The 20825-nt window shown below is 38.1% G+C and overlaps 4 protein-coding genes across 5 annotated transcripts; all 4 read left to right on the top strand.

The window, feature by feature from the left end:
• Positions 1–1941: 1941 nt before the first annotated feature.
• Positions 1942–10783, top strand: LOC6036039 (very-long-chain 3-oxoacyl-CoA reductase). 2 transcript variants are annotated; one of them, XM_038253422.1, is made up of 5 exons: positions 1942–2031; positions 5252–5620; positions 5687–5920; positions 10019–10467; positions 10528–10783. In XM_038253422.1, exons 2-5 carry the CDS (start codon positions 5452–5454, stop codon positions 10645–10647), a joined length of 972 nt encoding a protein of 323 aa, XP_038109350.1. In that variant the 5' UTR covers positions 1942–2031; positions 5252–5451; the 3' UTR covers positions 10648–10783. The 2 variants fall into 2 exon arrangements, with proteins under 2 accessions (XP_038109350.1, XP_001846141.1); XM_001846089.2 differs by lacking the exon at positions 1942–2031 and adding an exon at positions 2547–2742.
• Positions 10661–14302, top strand: LOC6036038. The gene is made up of 5 exons (XM_038253421.1): positions 10661–11375; positions 11433–11666; positions 11722–12173; positions 13235–13406; positions 13466–14302. The coding sequence occupies exons 1-5, from the start codon at positions 11204–11206 to the stop codon at positions 14251–14253; spliced, it is 1818 nt and encodes a 605-aa protein (XP_038109349.1). The 5' UTR covers positions 10661–11203; the 3' UTR covers positions 14254–14302.
• A 1192-nt stretch (positions 14303–15494) lies between these two features.
• LOC6036036 (very-long-chain 3-oxoacyl-CoA reductase) lies at positions 15495–16743 on the top strand. The gene is made up of 3 exons (XM_001846086.2): positions 15495–15954; positions 16051–16499; positions 16556–16743. The coding sequence occupies exons 1-3, from the start codon at positions 15552–15554 to the stop codon at positions 16652–16654; spliced, it is 951 nt and encodes a 316-aa protein (XP_001846138.1). The 5' UTR covers positions 15495–15551; the 3' UTR covers positions 16655–16743.
• Positions 16744–17213: 470 nt separating this feature from the next.
• On the top strand, positions 17214–19149 carry LOC6036035 (hydroxysteroid dehydrogenase-like protein 1). Its single transcript, XM_038253425.1, has 4 exons — positions 17214–18119; positions 18178–18411; positions 18464–18912; positions 18967–19149. The coding sequence occupies exons 1-4, from the start codon at positions 17960–17962 to the stop codon at positions 19057–19059; spliced, it is 936 nt and encodes a 311-aa protein (XP_038109353.1). The 5' UTR covers positions 17214–17959; the 3' UTR covers positions 19060–19149.
• Positions 19150–20825: the final 1676 nt, after the last annotated feature.

Below are 20825 nucleotides of genomic sequence, written 5' to 3'. Positions count from 1 at the left end.
TGACATGTTCCAAAAAATTTTACAGTCAAGTAACGGAAAATAAGAGAATTTTTAAAACTTGTTTAGTGTTTTTTGTTGAAAATTACGTTTTTTTTTGGAATTCTGAGTACGCCATCGAATTGGGCGTCTAATTTTACATAAAAGTCCCTTTGACACAAAATTTCTATCTCATCACCGTTTCAGGCTGCAAATTATTGAAAAACACCTCTTTTTCGCATGTTCAAAAATGGAAGGGGTCGTGCCGCCCCTCCGTCACGAGATATCAAAAAACGGACCTCGGATTCGTGATCAGGGACAAAATTTACCCCTTAGGACAAAGTTTCACGCAAATCGAAGAGGGGTCGGGGCAACTATTCCCGATTTCGTGTGAGTTGGTAGAGAATTACCCAGCTATTTTAAAAGATATTAATGATTTATAAATCTATATCTTACGAACAGATTTCGGATCGTTTTTTTTATTCTGCATATGTCTAGGAAAAAAACAGCAACTCTTAAAATATTTTTTTTAAAGATAACAATATTTGACTATATTTTTCAAAAAAAAAAACATTTTTCAATTTCGCCATTTTATCCAAAACAATAAGATGTATAAAACTGCAGATTAAAGTAGAAATGTAATTTTCTCTTAAATTTTTGATGGAACATAAAATTTGCAAATCGAAAAATACTTAAATCTATAAATCGTTCACAATTTTCTAGTAATAACCACTTAAAAATGGATTCTTTGGAAAATAGAACATTACTAAAAACACCATTAGGTGCCTTCCCATAATTCATATAGTGAATACACGGCACCAAAAAAGTATATAAATAACGCTTAAGCACTTATAATTTTTGATAGGGTTGTCAGATCTTCAATATTTTGGGCTCGTTGGATAGGCATTTTGATTACCCATCCAACGATGGGTCCGATGATGATCCAGGCGAAGTTTTCATCAAATTATCTGAGATCCAGCCTCTGAAAAGTTTATAAAATAACACATAAGTGCTTATAACTTTTGATAGGATTGACAGATCTTCAATGTTTTCGATTCATTAGAAAGGTCTTTTAAAAACCTTTCTAAAAAGTATTGCACGACGGGCCACCCTTTTTAAAATCTTGCGGACTTTAGTCAAAATTGTTTTTTTTAACAAAACTTTTGAAGTACTTTACTCAACCTCATAATTTTCAATAGGGACTATTGGGAAGTTCATTTTTCGAATGATTTTATGGCCTTGTAACAAATGAATGATTGTTAAACTAAGTTTATCAACTTTGAATGAAACCAGTGTAAAGTTGAGGTTAAGTTGTACTGAAATAAAGCAAAGTACAAAATTACTCGAATGTATCCGAAAATGAGAACGATTTTAGATTCACCCTCATTTTATTAAGAAAATGATGACGACTATTTGTAATTGTAGTTAAAAAAAACATTTATAAAACATTGCAAAATTTATTGTAAACTGCTTCAAAGTATCTGAATCAAGATCAGTATGAATCGTATTTGAATCAAATTAAAAATATTGCGAAGAAAATCATAAACATATCCAGGTCACTCCGGCTTACGGTACATCCGTGATCAAAGATCATTCTTAATTCGTGATAATAGAAGGCAATAAAGGTGTTTGCAAGTGATAATTTCTCCACGATTGAAGCCACTGATATCGGTATAATCAACGGTTGCCTTTTGTGCTGTGAAAACAACCCACAAGTATAAAGCAACAATTACTCGTTTTACATTAGAAGCTAACCTCAAACAATTCCCACAAACGCACCCATACGGCACCCATAATGTTGAACAAACTCACCACTTACGTGAAACAAAATGCCACCCATCATAACATGACCGATGTTGTGACTGCCGCTGTAAGCAGTTATGATTCCGCGGAAGATTCCAGTGCATTCGCAAACGCCATTGACCCAGTTCTGCTGAACCAAATGCTTCCCCCTGCGGTGTTGGCTGATTAGTTAAACCACCAATAACAACATCGCACAAGTGTAAATAGTTTCGCGTTAATCGCTCTCCAAACCGGACGCGCTTAGTCTAGCGGGTACGATACGGCTTGATTGCAGTCTGATAGTGGTGGAAAAGTGACTGCAGTTAATCTTTATAAAATCGCATCAATTTTGCAAAAAAAAAAACACATTCCAATAATTATTCAAAACCTTGAGTTAAGCCGATTTTACTAAACATTGTTGGCTTATAGATTAACGAATAGGCAGATTAGTAATTTCACAGAGAATTCACCAGGTTTGCCTAATTGGAAAGGTTCACTGAACGTGCGTCTATCAGCTTGAACATTGTGTACATCCACTGCGTGACCGAAAAGCCGACATAGGAAAAACCACTTTCCAAGCGCATAGATCACACGGTACCCCTTAAGTGCAAGATACCAAACTAAGACGGAAAAAACTAGTTCCTAACTAAAACGATCGATGTGTTGCCTAATTGCTGACAACTTTTTTCAGACAGGTGAACGCCGTCGATCAAAGAATTTTGAAAAATCTGTCACAGTTTCAGTTCTTGCTTGATAGCGACCAGGTGTACAGTAAAGTTCAAGTCCCTTTTCCGTTCAGTTAAGTTCCGTCTATCGCGAGATTCGGTCACGCAATCCATAATCGTATCATTTTAGTAGTGTGTTAGTAGACGCATCTAACGTCAACGACTACAACTCAATTGTGCTGTAGTGATTCGCGTGCTGAATTGTCTTCAAGTGTGCGCCGAAAATTACAGCTATTCCTGCCTGGAGGACAAACAATAAGTGTGTTATTTGTTTTTGCTCGGTGTAACATGTAAACAGTAAATTACGGAGTTTACAACTTCTGTGAAAGCAGACGGAAGGGGAAAAAAATACTTTGAACTTGAACAAAAAAGCCGTAATTCACGTGAGGCAGAGAAAAAACGTGCTTCTTGAAGTTTACAAAACATTTAAGCTTGAAAGCAAAACTGTGCAGTGGTTTTTTCGCGAACTCAAAAAGGCCTTCGTGAAGGGTCCACGCGCCGATTCTTCACAAGAAACTTCTTGACAGCGGTTCTTATTTTTGCGATACAAGCATTCGTATTTATTTAAAAAAAATGTGTTTTTTATATGTTATCAAAATCAAACAGAATTTGAAATTTAAGTCATACACAAAACTTGGTTGAAAAAAAAAACAAAATAGATTTCTACCAAAATCAAATTTAAATATTTTTTATCACAAGACTAAATAAAACAAAAATGATAAAACAAAAGAAAATTCAAAATATTAAAAAAAATAATCTAAGTGAGCAATTCTCTCAGATTTCGGTCATTCGATTTTTTTTGTATTTTTTTAATCCGACTGAAACTTTTTTGGTGCCTTCGGTATGCCCAAAGAAGCCATTTTGCATCATTAGTTTGTCCATATAATTTTCCATACAAATTTGGCAGCTGGCCATACAAAAATGATATGTGAAAATTCTAAAATCTGTATCTTTTGAAGGATTTTTTTGATCGATTTGGTGTCTTCGGAAAAGTTGTAGGTATGGATATGGACTACACTGAAAAAAAGTGATACACGGTAAAAAAACATTTTGGTGATTTTTTATTTATCTTTTTGACACTAAAACTTGATTTCCAAAAAAACACTTTTTTTTATATGTTTTAGAGGACATAAAATACAAACTTTTCAGAAATTTCCAGGTTGTGCAAAAAATCTTTGAGCGAGTTATGAATTTTTGAATCAATACTGATTTTTTTCAAAAAATCGAAAAATTGGTCGCAAAAATTTTTTAACTTCATTTTTCGATGTAAAATCAAATTTGCAATCAAAAAGTACTTTAGTGAAATTTTGATAAAGTGCACCGTTTTCAAGTTAAATCCATTTTTAGGTGACTTTTTTGAAAATAGTCGCAGTTTTTCATTTTTTAAAATTAGTGCACATTTTTACCCACTTTTGAAAAAAATATTTTTGAAAAGCTGAGAAAATTCTCTATATTTTGCATTTTTGAACATTGTTGAAACGACCCTTAGTTGCTGAGATATTGCCATGTAAAGGTTTAAAAACAGGAAAATTGATGTTTTCTAAGTCACACCCAAACAACACATCATTTTCTAATGTCGATATCTCAGATATTCAATATTACGCCCTTTTAAAATGTTATTCTTGATTTGAACATTTTTAAAATATTGTTCTCGAAAAGATCGGAAAATTTCACAAATGTTTCATATTTTAACATTGAAAATCGGATCATTAGTTGCTGAGATATCGACATTGAAAAATGGTGAGCTGTTTGGGTGAGACTTATAAAACATCAATTTTCCTGTTTTTAAACCTTTGCATTGCAATATCTCAGCAACTAAAGGTCGTATCAACAAAGTCCGAAGAAGCAAAATATCTCGGATTAGTTTTCAAAAAGCCGTAAGAGCCATTGGTAAACAAAGTCCTTTTTGCATCGGTATTCGACCTACTTACGAAAAACCAATATCAAAAATGCTCGAAATTGTTCATCTATACGTCCTTCAAGTGCCCCATACTTGAAATAAATGAAATTTTGTTTCATTTTCGAGAAAAACGAAAATTAGTGTCAGAGGTCACAGTGGCTCTTACGACTTTTTGAAAACTCACTCGAGATATAGAGAATTTTCTCAGCTTTTCAAAAATATTTTTTTCAAAAGTATGCACTAATTTTCAAAAATGAAAAACTGCGACTATTTTTAAAAAAGTTACATAAAAATGGCTATAACTTGAAAAAGGTGCACTTTATCAAAATTTCACTAAAAACATTTTTGATTGCGAATTTGATTTTACATCGAAAAATGAAGTTGAACAATTTTTGCGACCAATTTTTCGATTTTTTCAAAAAATCAGTATTGATTCAAAAATTCATAACTCGCTCAAAGATTTTTTGCACAACCTGGAAATTTCTGAAAAGTTGGCATTTTATGTCCTCTAAAACATATCAAAAAATAAAAAAAATAAAAATAGTGTTTTTTTTTGCAAGTCAAGTTTTAGTGACAAAAAGTTAAATAAAAAATCACCAAAATGTTTTTTACCGTGAAAAGGTGTTGAGATGGAAATTTGGTGTCAAAAGAACTTTCCGAAAAAGAAATCATCGTGAAAAAAAAATTAGAAAGTTCAAAAAAAACTCTGCTATTTTCCGTTTACTAACTGTAATTTTTTTTGCCTACTTTGGGGCAAAAACTTTTAATAACATTTGATCCAGCCTAAATAGAAAGAAAAACATTATTTTAATTTTACACAAATTCAAAAACATAACACAAATCAATAAAAATCCCATCCATCTTATAGAAATTACCTTTTGAGCACCCCTGCGCTGGAACTCCAATTCTGCCCAGTCAGCAAGCGTCTACTTCCAAGTTTCCTGGTCAGTCGTGCCATATCGGCCCTCAGACAACAACGGGACCGAACTCGACGTTGCAGTTGAAGCTCAGCCGGTGTCATTCAGTCAGTCGGTCAGTGACCATCGGAAAACCAAGTGCAGGGGAACCATGCTCGAATCGGTGGTTAGTGACTCCGTGGTGGCGGTGCTGGCCGTGCTCGGAATCTACGCAACGCTGGACTACCTGATCGTCAACTGCCGGACACCGGTGGGGATTTTGTGCAACTACTTCGCCACTCGGCGGGTCTCATTTCCGGAACGTTACGGACCTTGGGCCGGTTAGTTGGAGTTTTGCGGGGGGGTTCCAGGTTGACCTTCCAAGTGACCTTACCTTCTGCTTGCAGTGATAACGGGCTCTTCGGATGGAATCGGCAAGCAGTACGCGTTCAACCTGGCCGCCAAAGGGATGAACGTGATGCTCATCTCGCGAACCGAATCAAAGCTGGTTGAAATCGCCAAAGAAATCACCACCAAGTACCCGGTGCAGGTCAAGTGGCTGGCGGTGGACTTTTCCGAAGGGTTCAAACTGTACGACAAAATTGAAGTTGCTCTGGCCGGATTGGACATCGGAATTCTAGGTAGGTTCTAGAAGCAAAAGTGGTATATCAATCAAGTGAGCGGTCTGTTAATCTGTGCCACTAGAGCATATCGGCGTGCCTTAGAATTGCATAAAAAACCGGCTTATCGGTGCGTTATTTGTTAACGGTGCAACTCGGTTCAGGTTTGTTTATGGTCAGTGAACGGAATTTTTCTAATGGTTTGCAATTACGCGCGCCTTATTGCATACAAAGTGGAAGTGCAAGTTGAAGTGCAACAGGTGTTATGATATTGAAATTGTATTGCAGAAGTAGATTTGAACGAGAATTTCTTCTGACGGATTTCTATCTAACTTTTTTTCTAAAATATTGAGCATTTAACACAACATGCACCGTGGAACCATGTTAAATCTGCCATAAGATTTTTCCATGGTCAAATTATCATACTTTTTTTCAAACGTCATATAATATATCCGCTAAACTGTGGTGAACCCCACCTTCCCACATTTTTGAAGTGGAAATTTATGAAAAGGGTTATGCAACAAGTTGCGAAAACAAGATTTTTTCAGCACGAGTTGTACATTTATCCAACGAAGTTTACCGAGTTGGATAAATACGATGAGTGCTGAAAAAATCAAGTTTTGCAACGAGTTGCTTAGAACATTTTTTTGCAATTCCAAAACAAGTTTCTAGAATGATATTTTATGTTTAACATTCATGTGTTTAGTCAATTCACCGTTCAAAACAAAAAAAATATTGAAAAATGTTACTTTTCGATACTACTGTTGACAAGTTCAACTTTTCAGACACATTATGATTTCAAATAACATTTATAAAACAATTGATAAAAAAATCCGTCAAATTCAAATTGAGATATCTAAAAATAGACACCGATAGACACGGAGATATTTTCAGGAAACGTATTTGAAAGTGTACTTTCAGGTGCATTGCTCGGTTTTGCGCCAAAATGCGCCATTTTGAAAACATAGCAACTTGAAAATTGGCTCAAAATCACTTAAAATGATTATAACTCCTCAATAAAGGCTCAAAACATTTTGCTGTCTTCGGCAAAGATGTGTATTTTTATGTCATAAACAACTCTTCAGCACATTGTAGGCCGCTAAAATGCTAGTTATCACCAAAAAGTGCTTTTTTGGACCATTTTTTGCATAAATGGCGTATATTTCAAGTAGATTAAGAGCTACAAATTTGGCGCCTTGCACAAACTTTCATGAAATTTTCTCCTCTACACCTTTGCCCAAGACACCAAAGCCCTACAACGTCGTCCAACAAAGTTAGTTTTTGGTTAACACCCTGGAAGGTCGTCACCCTGTATGTGAACAACTTTAAAAGAAAGCCCTTATCAAGTACAACAACTCTTCCGAAGACATCATTTGGCTAGAACGTCAAATAAAAGAGTTATCAATTTTATTCCACTTAATTTTGCCAATCCGAACACTGTGCACTGGTATTGAAAGTTATTATTTTTCCATTATTTTATTTTTGGTAGCGAAAAGAAGGCCGTTTCGTTTCTCCAGAAGGACAGGAAAAGTTGACAGTTTCACAGCGGAATGGCAAAATAGTAGTTTATGCAACAAGTTGCAAAAAGAGGATTTTTTCAGCACGAGTCGTACATTTATCCAACGAGGTTCACCGAGTTGGATAAATACAAAGAGTGCTGAAAAAATCAAGTTTTGCAACGAGTTCCATACAACATTTTTTGCAATTCCAAAAAACACACACTGAGTGAAATTTTATGTCAAATTTTCATGTATTTTGTCAATAAATCGTTTAAATCAAAAAATTGTTGAAAAGTGTTATTTTCGAAACAAGTGCTGAAAAGTTCAACTTTTCAGCACCCATTTGAGTGCTGAAAAGTAGAACTTTTCAGCATTTATTTTGAAAAGTGTTGCTATTCGATTCTGTTATTTTTGGTACAGAAAAGTAGGCTATTTCGTCGTTCATGAATGACAGGAAAAGTAAACTATTTACGACGGAATTGCAAAAAAGATTTTTAACGGTACACATCAACCATAGCTTTTGCACCCAGATTTCTGTTACAGACATTTTCAAAACTGTAGTATACGGGAACTATCGATATAATTTTTTATTCATCCCCAAAATTACTGTCTTCATAGTTATTTCCAACAAAGTTTGACTATTTTTACAATCAGATTCTTGCAGGATTGGGTCCGTAAGTTTGACAATTTTGGAATAAGAAGAAAACAACTTCCTTGGTTGCCCTTAAGTACTAATCTGACCTAGACAAAGATTGTTTAATAATATCATAGCATTTTTCCAAAATTATTTGATTTTAAATGAAAATAAAAATATTTTGAATATACCAAATTGAAAAATGCATATGTTAAAATAGTCAAACTACAGTTTACAATATCTCGGAAAACGGGTATTTTTGAAACGATTTACCGGGACATAATTAATTTGAAGTTTTATCAATTAATTTAAGGATTTTTTCGACAAAAACTATGTTCTATCAAAGTGTTTTGACATTAAGAATAATGAATCCACAACCACAAAATTGCTTTTAATCTTGTTTAAGTGAATTTGATTTGATTGACATATAAAGTGGAATTGTAAAAAGCATAATAATACAACACAAAAAAAGAAAAAGTCTTATTGGTTTCAGCTCTTGAACTAAATAGTTAAGTTCAAAATTGGCCCGAAAAATCAGGGGGCAAAAAAAAATATTTTTACAATAAACTTCAAAATTTCAATGAAAATTCAGTTGCAACCCGCTGAATTCAAATTAAAATACATTCTCCTGCGTTTAAAATCATTTTTAGCATGTTTGGGTTTATTAAAAAATGTTAAGATTTTTTGAAAATTTTCGATGCAAAATCTGTTTTTTCGATACAATTTTTGTTTTTGACAGGTCTTAGATTTTTTGAAAACTAATGATTGCAAAACAACTGAACGAGTGTAAAATGCATTTTAAAACACTTTTTTCATTTAAATGTGAAGACTATGGCTTGTTATTTATTTTTTTTTTGCCCCCCCTTGACCTCAGCCAGGGCCGAGGGACAAAAACTTTTTTAAATATTTGCATCGGCCTTAATTAAAAAACGACAATGACGTAAACAACATCACAAATGTTTTGAAACTTTTTTAAACAGTAATTAAAGAGATTCCAACCTTCAATATGTTCAGTAAATTGTATTGAGCTTATCAAACAAAGTTTTTCTTTCAATTTCAAAACATTTGTGCCAAAACGGTGAGAAAATTTATAAAAACTTCCCAGGAAACGGGAAATATTTTTTCAATCCCAAGAATTCCCAGGACTGAAAATTGGACGCTCTAATTCAAACCAATTGAAATTGTTGTAGAGTTAAGACGACAATACGAGAACTCTAACTCGAACTTCACGTTTTAAAAATTATGTAATTTAGTTAAGTATTTTAAAAGTTATGCTATGGAAAAGATTTTTGTAGATACAAAAAAGGGTGAAAATTGCCAAGGTTCCGGCTGATGTCATAGGCAGTGTTTTTGATCAAATTTGTATCGTTTTATTCTGCTATTTAGCATGTCATTTAATTTAATATACACAGTATAGCTGATGAGTTGGAAATAGTTATGCAATATGGAATTTCAGCCTCTTCTGGATAGAAATTGTATTTTTATTTAAACAGAGTTAATAAATTTATTTTCAATCTCTTTTTTCATAAAATCAAGCCTTTATCAAAACAATTGGAATTCGCTAAATGAAAAAAATGATCTAAGATCAAGGTTGAAATTTATTGTTAGCAAATGTTCCCTGATCAATTATCCCTAATGAAAAGCTGATTACCTTTGAGAAAGGCAAACTAGTGTTTAAAAAAATCAATTAGTCATCGTTTAATCCACCCAACGTTATTATTATTCATCAAATATTTGTAATTTATTTGCTCCAGAAATATGTATATATGAAATGCAAAACTCATTATATTGTGTGTTTTTGGAAGAAAGGTGTCATCTAAGTTATTTCATACTAAGATAAATATTTATTTATTTTATGCTTTTTGTTGATTTAATTAATAACTCCCTTCACCATTGTGTTTGTAAATCTATGTAGTTCAAAAAAATAAAACACATACTGAAAATGTTGCCTGGTAATTTTATACTCATTTCAAAATTTCGCTTCAGTAAACAACGTCGGCATGGCGCACGAGCACCCGCTCGAGTTCGAGAAGATCTGCCTGCGCGAACTGGAGCACATCATCCAGGTCAACATGGGCGCCACCGTCATGATGACCCGCATCGTGCTTCCGGAGATGAAGCGCCGCGACCGGGGCCTCGTGGTCAACGTGTCCTCTTCGGCGGGGCTGAACCACCTGCCGTACCTGTCGATGTACGCCGCCACCAAGGCCTTCCTGAACAGCTTTAGCCGGGCGTTGAAGGAGGAGTTGTTCTTCACGAACGTGCACTGCCAGCTGGTGATTCCGATGTTCGTGCTGACGAACATCAACGCCGAGTGGGAGACGGTGTGGTGGTGGGCGATGATCGCGACGAACGTGGAGAAGTTTACGCGTTCGGCGGTCGGGACTATTGGCCGGAGTGGGGTCACGGCCGGGTATTGGGCGCATGAGATACAGGTAATTGGGATTTGGGAAGTTCTTTGGGATTGAGTTTGATCGATTCTATTATGGTTTTAGATTGCATTAATCAGGTTGATGCCAGGATGGCTGTTCTCCAAGATGTTCTACTGCATAGCTCGACCGTTCAAAAAGCAACCAGATGAGAAACCTGTTATAAAGATAAACAACAATTATTAAGTCAGATTAGATTAGTCAATTTAGCTTTAACTAGGTTTTAGACACGCCATGCAACAACAATGTATATAAGCCAAAGGCCATTGACCCAATCATCACCTATTGACGCTCATTAAACCAGACCACCTAGTACACAACACGATGTCACTCTTTCTAATTGCTGAAATAATTGATTCTTAAATTATGCAGATTGCGCACTGACGTAGAGACAATCAGTAATCTGTCTGAGTGACACAACTTCCCATTCACAAACCAACCCAGTACAACTCTGCTCACAATACGATTCAGTTCCAAGATTTCCTATCATTTCTACGCTAAGAACAGTGCACAGAAAGTTTATTAGCATAAGTAATATCCACCCCGGTGTAGACGATCGCGTCCGAAGGGTTGCGCAGCCTGACTAATTACCATACCCGACGGCGAGCGCGCGCGCACTCTCCGGTGAACGGTGTCACCCGGATTCAGCGCAAAACGCTGATCGAATATGATTTAATTAAACGAAACTGGCCTGGCTCGTGCGGCAAGCGTTGCGACAGCGATCAGTACGACACAGATCACAATGCTGGACGGATCAGCGTCGGCGAGCTTCGTTGGATGGTGTCTGCCGGCGATCGGGGTCGTCGCTTGCACCCTGTATCTGTACGCGAATCTCCAGGCTATCGCGCAGATGGTGTGGAGTATGGCTTTCGGGAGTCGAGTACCGCTGCGCGATCGCTACGGACCTTGGGCTGGTGCGTGAAGTCGACGGTAAGATCTTCCTGGAGCTGAGTTGGTTGTTTTTTGTGCAGTCATTACAGGATCTTCCGATGGTATCGGGAAGGAGTACGCGATCAACCTGGCTCGTGAGGGGCTTAACCTGATATTGATCTCCAGGACGGGAGCGAAGCTAGCTCAACTTGCAGACAACATACGTTCGCAGTACGATGTACAAGTCCGCTGGATCGCTGTGGACTTTGCCGAAGGCGATGATGTGTACGATCGGATACAGAAAGAGCTAGCCAACGTTGATCTTGGAATTCTAGGTAACGATCACCACCAAAAGATCACCAATCATTACTCAACCCTCCAACCCCACAGTCAACAACGTTGGCATGCTACACGAACATCCGATCGCAATGGACGAACTCCCGCTGCAAGACCTGAAAGACACCTACAACGTCAACATGATGCCGCTGATCCGTCTGACCTACATGCTTCTCCCAAGCATGAAGGCTCGCCGCCGCGGGATGATCGTCAACGTAACGTCCGCTTCCGGATTCCTTCCAATCCCCTACCTGAACATGTACGCCGCCTCCAAGGCCTTCGTGACGAACTTTACGCTGGGTCTGAAGGAGGAAATCCGTGGCAGTGGCGTCGACTGTCAGCTGGTCTTCCCGATGTTTGTGGACACCAACCTGACCCAGCGGTGGCAGTCGACCAACATGTGGCAGTACCTGTGCTCGGCAAAGGTCGTGCCGTACTCGAAGATGGCCGTTTGGACGATCGGAAGGGTCTTTATCACGACCGGATACTGGCAACATGGGATGTTGGTGAGTATTATAGCCATCAATCATTATTAATGTCGTCCTTCACAAAAATCTCCATAAAAAAAGTTGCTGAAAAGCAGTTGCTGTCCAATCAGGGTTAAATCGAGCTTAATTCCTTAAAAAATATGTTCGTTATCAAAAATAATTATATCAGTGTTAGTTTAACAAAATTTATGATGCTCAAAAGCTCATAAAACTTAAACTAATCTCTCATTAAAGGATTTGTGTATATCTTTCCAGATCGCCTTTTTCAGAACCTTTCCCAGATGGCTGGTAACCATTTTCATCGGAAAATTTATGAAATTCGTCAAAGCAACGCATTGTACAGAGTGATTGTTCAGAAGTGATGGTTTAAAATAAATTAGCTAGTAATTGTGTTAAGAAAACTGCAAGTCATGCTTTGCAAACGAAATCCCGTAACTTTATTAAATTGAGACATTTTGCCCCGCATGCTCTCCAACTTTTCCCCTGTGTTTTCCAAACAATCAGACAGCGTTTATTTACGTAACCAGTTAATCGGAGTTCTATCAGATGAGAAGGCATCACGTTCACTCTCGGCTGGATGAACAATTCCGCAACCGGTCCTACGTTGACATTCCGCGCAACGCGTGCGGGATAAAATCAGCCACTTGCTTCCACTAGATGTCTCGATTGATCGTTTGACCCTCTGCTTCCCCCGTTTGAACGTTGTACCGGCACGACTAACCCTCAACGACCCTGCATACTAATCAGCAATTATTGATCTAACAACTAACCTCGGGTGTTTCAACCGTAGTTTGAAGTGCATTAGATTTTGCTGGTGCTGAACGCAATCCACTTTGAATCTTCCAGATTAGTGCAAACAAGTCACTTTACCAAGATTGTCTTTTGTGACACTTTGCATGCTCAGAGGGTATTCAAATTTCATCTTGAAACATGAGGCTTAGGCTGATAATTAAACGCAACTCTCCTTCGGCACGCGAAACGCAGTTTCCAATTAAAAATTCATCTAACATAACCCTACCAAGTTGTGATGCAGCGTTCAACTGCTGATCCAACTTAAAGTACTACCGTGATTTTCGCAGCTCAACAGTTCAAGTAAAACAATGGTGGAGGTAGGGTTTGTGCTGGCTGCAGTTGGAGTCTGGGCAGGTGCGAATTTCCTCTATACGAGCGTCAAATCTGTACTACAGATCATTTGGAGTGTTTGTTTTGGCGATCGAAGACCCCTTGCGGAACGTTATGGACCTTGGGCAGGTAATAATCTTTACTGGTGCTTTTCAGCGAAAGAACTTATCATTTGATTCTTCTTTCAGTCGTTACGGGATCATCCGATGGTATCGGCAAAGAGTATGCCGTTAACCTAGCAAAATATGGTCTAAACGTTGTGCTAGTTTCAAGGACTGAATCTAAGCTAATCAATGTGAAGGAGGAGATCACTTCCCAGTACCCCATCGAAGTCCGGATCGTCCCCATAGACTTTGCCCAAGGTCCATCCGTGTACAAAACCATCGAGAATGCCCTCGAAGGTCTGGACATCGGAATCCTCGTGAACAACGTCGGAATAGCTCACGATCATCCTCGTTACTTAGAAGAAATCCCCTGGTACCAAATCGAGCAAACCGTCTCCGTCAACCTCATCCCCACGGTTAACCTGGTCCACATGGTGCTCCCCCAAATGAAAACCCGACGCCGGGGCATGATCGTGAACGTAACCTCGGCGGCAGGCATTTTCCCAGTCCCGCTGGTCTCAACGTACGGCGCAACCAAACAGTTCCTGAACCGATTCTCCCAAGCGTTGCAAGCGGAACTCGACGGAACCGGCGTCGAGTGCCAGCTCGTTCATCCGATGTTTGTCGCGACCAGCCTGATCCAGCAGTGGGAATCGCTCGGCATTTACGGCATTCTGTCTGCGCCGGTAGAACGGTACGGCAGGATGGCAGTTTGGACGATCGGGAAGGTCCGCGAGACTACCGGATATTGGGCGCATGGAGTGCAGCTGGTGCTGCTTAAGGTACCGCCGCTGGTTATTCTGATGGCTATAACGGCTTACTTGTTTAGGTACCTGAGGGATATGAAAATTAATGAGTTGGGAGCAAAATGAGAGGAAAACTACATGATTTGATAAAATAAAAAAAATGATAAATAATAAACGTTCCTTGTATCGACTGTTATAAGTGGTCTACAGCAAAAAATGCACTGAAAGAATAAGCCCTCGTAAGCTATGATTGATTTTTACAAATGGACTGTATTTTATTGCATGCACATTATTAGAAGCTTGGTGTTTATGCATATAAAACATTTATGCAAATATGGACATATTTTGAACGACTATACTGCCATTCTACGCAGAACTGTAGCACGTTTGAAAAAAGATAACTAAGAAAAATACTGTTTTTTATTCAAAACATTTTGCCAATCTTTTTAACTTATCGAAAACCTTCAACTTGACTTATATTATTTGACATTGCCAATGTTTTTTTAATGACATTTTTTTGGGGTCAACTTTTGGAAGTGGTTTTTACTGGCATTTCCTATATTTTAAGTTAAAAAAAAGTATGAATTTTTGTAGAATTCGTGACTACGACTCTAGGCATTTTTCACATGTTTAATTATTATCATTTCATTTTATACCAGAAAATGTGAAAATCAAGCAAAAAATAAAAAAAAGGATTTTTTTTTAAATATTTAAAAAAAATCTAAAAAGTCAAAAAGTTATAATAGGAGGTGGTAGATTAAGCCAATCAGAAACAAACATAAACTCTACAAGATAAATGAAAATTAAAATAATATGAACATATCTTGGGTTTTTATCAAAAATTGTTTTCAAAAGATGCTCAAAATGTCATTCTTTATAAGTACATGTAACGCAAATTTTAGAACAAAAGATTTATATATTTTGCATTTTTATTTGCTTTTATGGAGCAAAAATCCAAAAATGTATGAACTACAAATCAAAGCATGCTATTTGAAGGGACTGAAAAATTAATTGACAGATGGAGCAATATTGATATCGAGAAGATCGACAGCCAGAGAGTCGACTGTATTATTGTAAATATTTGAATATAAATAATTCAAAAAAATCTCACGATTCATATAGGTTTCGATGCAAACGGGACGCTTATAACATCAATTGTGGTGCATTTTATATCAATTTGTCGTGCTGTTAATGCAAATCACATTACAGTCCTCCAGTTAATTTCTGCTCACGCGCATCGCCACTTCTAACGCACGACAGAGAATCAACAATTACCAACACTACCCCCCCTGGGACGTGAGTACCCACCGATTACTCGACCCCGGCACAGCTTATCATCGCTGTACCTCGAGTGAGACTTAATCCAGGTAGTAATACTACCAGCCAGTTCCAGTACACCACTCAGTGACTGTTTGGCGGTGACGATGGACGCAGCAGCAAGTGCACTCTGGACATTTCTAACGCTGATCGGCGGGTACGCGCTGGCCGTGTGGTCGTACGAGACGTTCAACTCGGCGGTCGGGATCTGCTGGGGTCTGTGGCGGCAGTGTCGCGTTGGGGATGACTTTGTGAAGAGGTATGGCCAGTGGGCGGTCATTACCGGTGGATCGGATGGGATTGGACGGCAGTACGCGCTGTATTTGGCGAAAAAGGGATTGAATGTGGTGTTGGTTGCGATGGGGGACGAAAAGTTGAAGACCACTGCCCGGGAGATTGAGTCCAAATTTCCCGTGAAGGTGAAGCAAGTGCCGGTAAACTTTGCGCGTGGCTTTGAGGTGTACGATTACATTAAGAAAGAAATCGCTGACTTGGACATTGGAGTGCTGAGTGAGTAGAACACCCCTGGACGTTCAAGGGTTAATAACATACCGGCAAGCTGAACTAGACTAACCTGTTGCATTCTACATTCCTTCAAACCTGTAGTAAATAACGTGGGCACGGGGCCCAAGTTCGCCGCCAACTTTGATTCGTTTCCACTCGAGCAGCACCACCAGCTGATCAACGTGAACGTCATAGCAGGCGTCGTCCTGAGTCATATCGCACTGCCCGGCATGAAACAGCGCGGCCGCGGACTCGTCGTCAACGTGTCCTCGGTGTTCGGGCTGACGGCAGTGCCTACTGTGCTCATGTACGGCGCCACCAAAGCGTTCGTGTACAGCTTCAGCGAGGCACTGCGCGAAGAGTTGAAGCCGTTCGGGGTCGAGTGTCAAACGGTCACGCCGCACTTTGTGGCGACCACGTTGACGGACACGTTCTCGCGCACGGTGCTGGGCCGGGTAATCTGCGTCAAGGTGGAAAACTACGGCCGGTTCCTCACGATGACGCTGGGGAAAACGCCGCAAACGACGGGCTATTGGGCGCACGCTTTGTTGGTAATAACGTCATATAATTTTATAAAAATGTTAAAATAATCAAGTTTAAATTTTAGGTCACTGTTCAAAAGCTGGTCCCCTTGGATATCATGCCCAAAATTTATCACAAATTAGGCGGATCGCTTTGGAGTGAAAAGAAGCTCAAGTCAGGATAGTAAAGTTCTAACTCGACAGTAAATAAAATAAAGACGCCCTACGGGGCAATGCATTTGTAAAACCTCTGATAGAGTAAATCACTGGAAAAAGTTTTTTTTTTCTTGATCTGGGAGTAAATTGCTAGCAATTACATCTATACAAACACAATGCTTGAACAGCGTACTTCTCCGTTATTAGTGAGATACAGATTGATCTGACCAAAGAGGTAGAAGGGCAAAGCGGTCAATGTTAAGGAAATTAATAGACATCTTGAACTAAATTTCATAAGCATTAAATAACACTAAAGTGAAAAGACGTTGCTAGTATTTTTCCAAGTTTATGACCATCGATTTCAATTGATATTTGAAAACAATTTAATGCATTGAATTGATAATTTATTACTTTATTATTCGAATACTTTTGTTTTTTTTGAACGAATATATCTGAAAACATACACTAAAACCCCCGTTTACGCGCAGGCGTTACGCTTTTTATAACGTTGATTTCTCGAAAACAGTGTAATTAGTTTTACATTCTTTTGAAAGCAATATTTAGATTTGCACAAGACGTATAAATTGCTTTAAAAATATTGCAAAAACTTTGCGTCGTTCCAGAGCAATCGACGAAATACAAAGCGTAACGCCTGAGCGTGTATGTATTGTAAATAATTTAGAAAACAAATGCTCAATTTATGATTCAGATTTCAAAGCACAAAACAACACTAAATAATTGAATAATATAATGAAAGCCCAGGTTCGATTATCCGGAGGTCTCAGAAAAATTTCACTTCGGATAATCAAATCACAAAAACAATCCTTGTCTTTTTTTATTGTCGAATTTAAGTATGACGCTTTAACCACCCTAAAGTGATTTAGATTTTTTTAAATTCAAAATAGCGGCCAAAATGGCGATTATAAAATATTGAAGAAATGCATTTGTTATTTTTTAAGGCAACCTTCGAGTATTCGAACTTTGCATGATCAAAGCTTACTGTACTGACTGTATCCTTAAATTTTAGCTAAGTTTGGTTTCTAAATTCTGTTAAATTGCGTCATTATCTGACACTAACACTAACATCAGCTTTTCAAAAGTTTTAAAAATATTAAATTATTTATTTTATTTAAAAAAAAAGTTTTCGAAACAATTTTAAATCAGTTTTACTCAAACATTTAATAACATAAACCCAGACTTTCTAAAAATAAATAAAATAAAATTTAAGATTTATATATCTAGCAGCCTGCTTAACCCTAACCTCATCATCCCTACCAACAAAATCGTAACGCGAATTGCGCCAAGGCCTGCTCAGTTCACACCTGGCCATTACAATGGAAGCACTTGGGTTGATCCTGCAGCTCATCGGGGCCTATGCCCTAGCGATTTGGACGTACGAAACGTTCCGTTCGGTCTTCGGAATCTGCCGGGGACTCTTGCGACAGTGGCTTCGCGGCAAGGACGATTTGGTCAAGCGTTACGGCCAGTGGGCAGGTGAGCGAAGGTCGGTGGGGCGATTTCTGGGGAAAAGTTTAGGATTTTTGTTTTTTAGTTATCACCGGTGGATCCGATGGAATAGGTCGTCAGTATGCGTTGTTTCTTGCTGAGAGGGGGTTTAAGATTGTTATTGTGGCGATTCAGGATGATAAGCTTGTTGGTATAAAACGTGAACTGGAGTCCAAGTTTCAAACTGAGGTTAGAACAATTCCGGTTGACTTTTCAAAAGGATTTAAAGTCAAAGATCATATAGAGAAACAAATATCTAATTTAGATATTGGAATCTTGGGTAAGTTTTAAAGAAGATTTTGTACTTTTCAAAGCTAACATTCCGCATTCAGTCAACAACGTAGGCATTGGCACCCGGTTCGGCGCCTACTTCGACTCGTTTCCACTAGAACTGCATCGCAACCTTATCAACGTGAACATCGCAGCAGCCGTGCTGATGAGTTACATCGCACTGCCGGGTATGAAACGCCGAGGTCGCGGCCTACTCATCAACCTCAGCTCGGTGAGCGGACTCGCGCCCGTGCCCACTGTGACCGCGTACGGTGCCTCCAAGGCGTTCATCTACAGCTTTAGTGAGGCGTTACGTTTGGAACTGGCGCCGTTCGGGGTGGAGGTGCAAACCGTAACGCCGAACGTTGTGGCGACGCGTATGACGGAGAGCTTCTCGTTTGGAAGTTTCGGTAGCATTCTTAGCGTTCCGGTGGATACTTTTGGGAAGTTTTTGACGATGACCATTGGGAAGACTGGCTTGACTACCGGACATTGGAAGCATGGAATTGCGGTTAGATATGAAGATTATTTTTGAATTTCTTTACTCTAAGACACTTTATTTCAGGTAACGGTTCAAAATATGCTGCCAGAGAGCGTGTTAACAAAGTTGGGTCACAAGATCGGCCTATCAATATGGTGTGAAAGTAAAGCAAAGTAGAACCAACTCATCAGATAAGGCAACCCAGAACGGTACATCTCCCTGCCAAGCTTAATGTTCCGAATAAAGTGGGTTTAATCCAGTAACATATGCGCATAAATTTCGTGCTACAAACCCATCAAGCGATGTGTCCCTACCGAATTACCTAGCGTCATTCCCCCTCCCCGGAGTTGATGTCCCAGCCAATCTAGATCAATCTTCTCGTTTTGGCCCTCGCGGCGGCACCAGACGTCGACACAGTGGCGGCGTCGGTGAATATTACGACGATGATGATGATGATGAATATTTAGGCTACCTCATCTTCCATGGATCCAGCAGAATCTCTCACATCTCGCTCCTAGGTGCCACGAAACCCATTTCCATATACACATACGTGTTGCTGCCCCAGACTCCAGCACCTTACTCTGTTGAGGCTGGGCTTGTTGGGGAGCTACCAGATCCTCGGGAGCCCATTAAGCGTGGTGGTCTGTTTGGTTGATTTGGGTGTATTAAAGCTTTTGCTTGGGGCAAGATTCCACATCAAATGACAAAATCAATTTAAAAAAAACTCGACAATGTTTATGTTGATGTCAGAAAACGCATCAGTTTTGTCAAGGTATGATAGATTTGTACTAGCTGAACAAGCTCCAATCAACATAATTGAATTTTAGTGAATTCCCTGCCAGTAAAAATAAATGAAATTACCCTCACAATGTAACATTTACAATTTTATGTAGTGGCATGAAATTCACTAGAATTAAATGCTGACGATTGAGGCATGTTCAGGGAGCCCAAATCTATCATACCTTGGTAAAACTGAACTGTTTACTGACATCAACTTCAAAAATGTCGAGTTGTACTTAGAGGGTGACGATTCTCGAGATTTTCAATTTCCCGGGAATCGAGAGTTGTATTTTGCTATTTCCCGGGAATTCCCGGGACCCGGGAGTTTTTTTTAAACTATGCAATAGTGCCAATAATTTAACAGAAATGTAATAAATTTGTTCAGTAACATGTTATGTTATAAACTAATTCAGCTACAATTAATTCAAACTTATTCAATGAAACGTTAATTTTAGCAGCCTCGTTTTAAAGTTCACAGATCTACATTTTGATATTTTTTTCTGAATTCTGAAGCTTTTTGCATGAACTTGCTATTAGATTTAAAAATATTTAAAACTAGCTAATATATAATTGCCCAGTTTCTTTATTTTTGCAATTTTATAAATAACGACTCAAAACAACAATTTAAAATTGTTTTTCCTTCTTGGGCCAACTGTAAATATTAAATGAAGAAATATTAACAGTTATTCGGAAATCCAGAATTTTAACAATTGGCGGACCTAAACATTACAAAGAGTTGCAGAGTTCTTTTTTCCAAAATGTTATTTAATACTACTATTGACATCAAAAAGGAAATTACCTTGATACAGCGAAATTAACTTATTTAGAATAAAAAAAAAACAAAATTATAAGGTTTGCTATGCTCGAGAGATAATATAGAAAATGAACTTATTTTAAAAATGCTTTTCCTTCTTAGAAATAATAAATTGAAATAATATTGAAAAAATAGAGTTTTTCATTTCTGGGGTGTACCTGCAAAGTATGCTTCAATGTAACTTTTGTTTACACTCAATTATAGTTATTGGAATTTTTGACAAGTTAAAATTTACACTTTCTAAATAAGAAGATTATCAAAGCATTGGTTTATTCGAACTTAAAAATCGATCATTGAACACTCAATGTTCTGGACAATATCGATTTTTTCTAATGGTTTTCTGATTAGT

This window comes from Culex quinquefasciatus, chromosome 2 (assembly GCF_015732765.1).
Source record: "Culex quinquefasciatus strain JHB chromosome 2, VPISU_Cqui_1.0_pri_paternal, whole genome shotgun sequence".
NCBI lineage: Eukaryota > Metazoa > Arthropoda > Insecta > Diptera > Culicidae > Culex > Culex quinquefasciatus.
The sequence above is the reverse complement of the archived record's forward strand: the minus strand, read 5'-3'. Positions and strand labels throughout refer to the sequence as shown.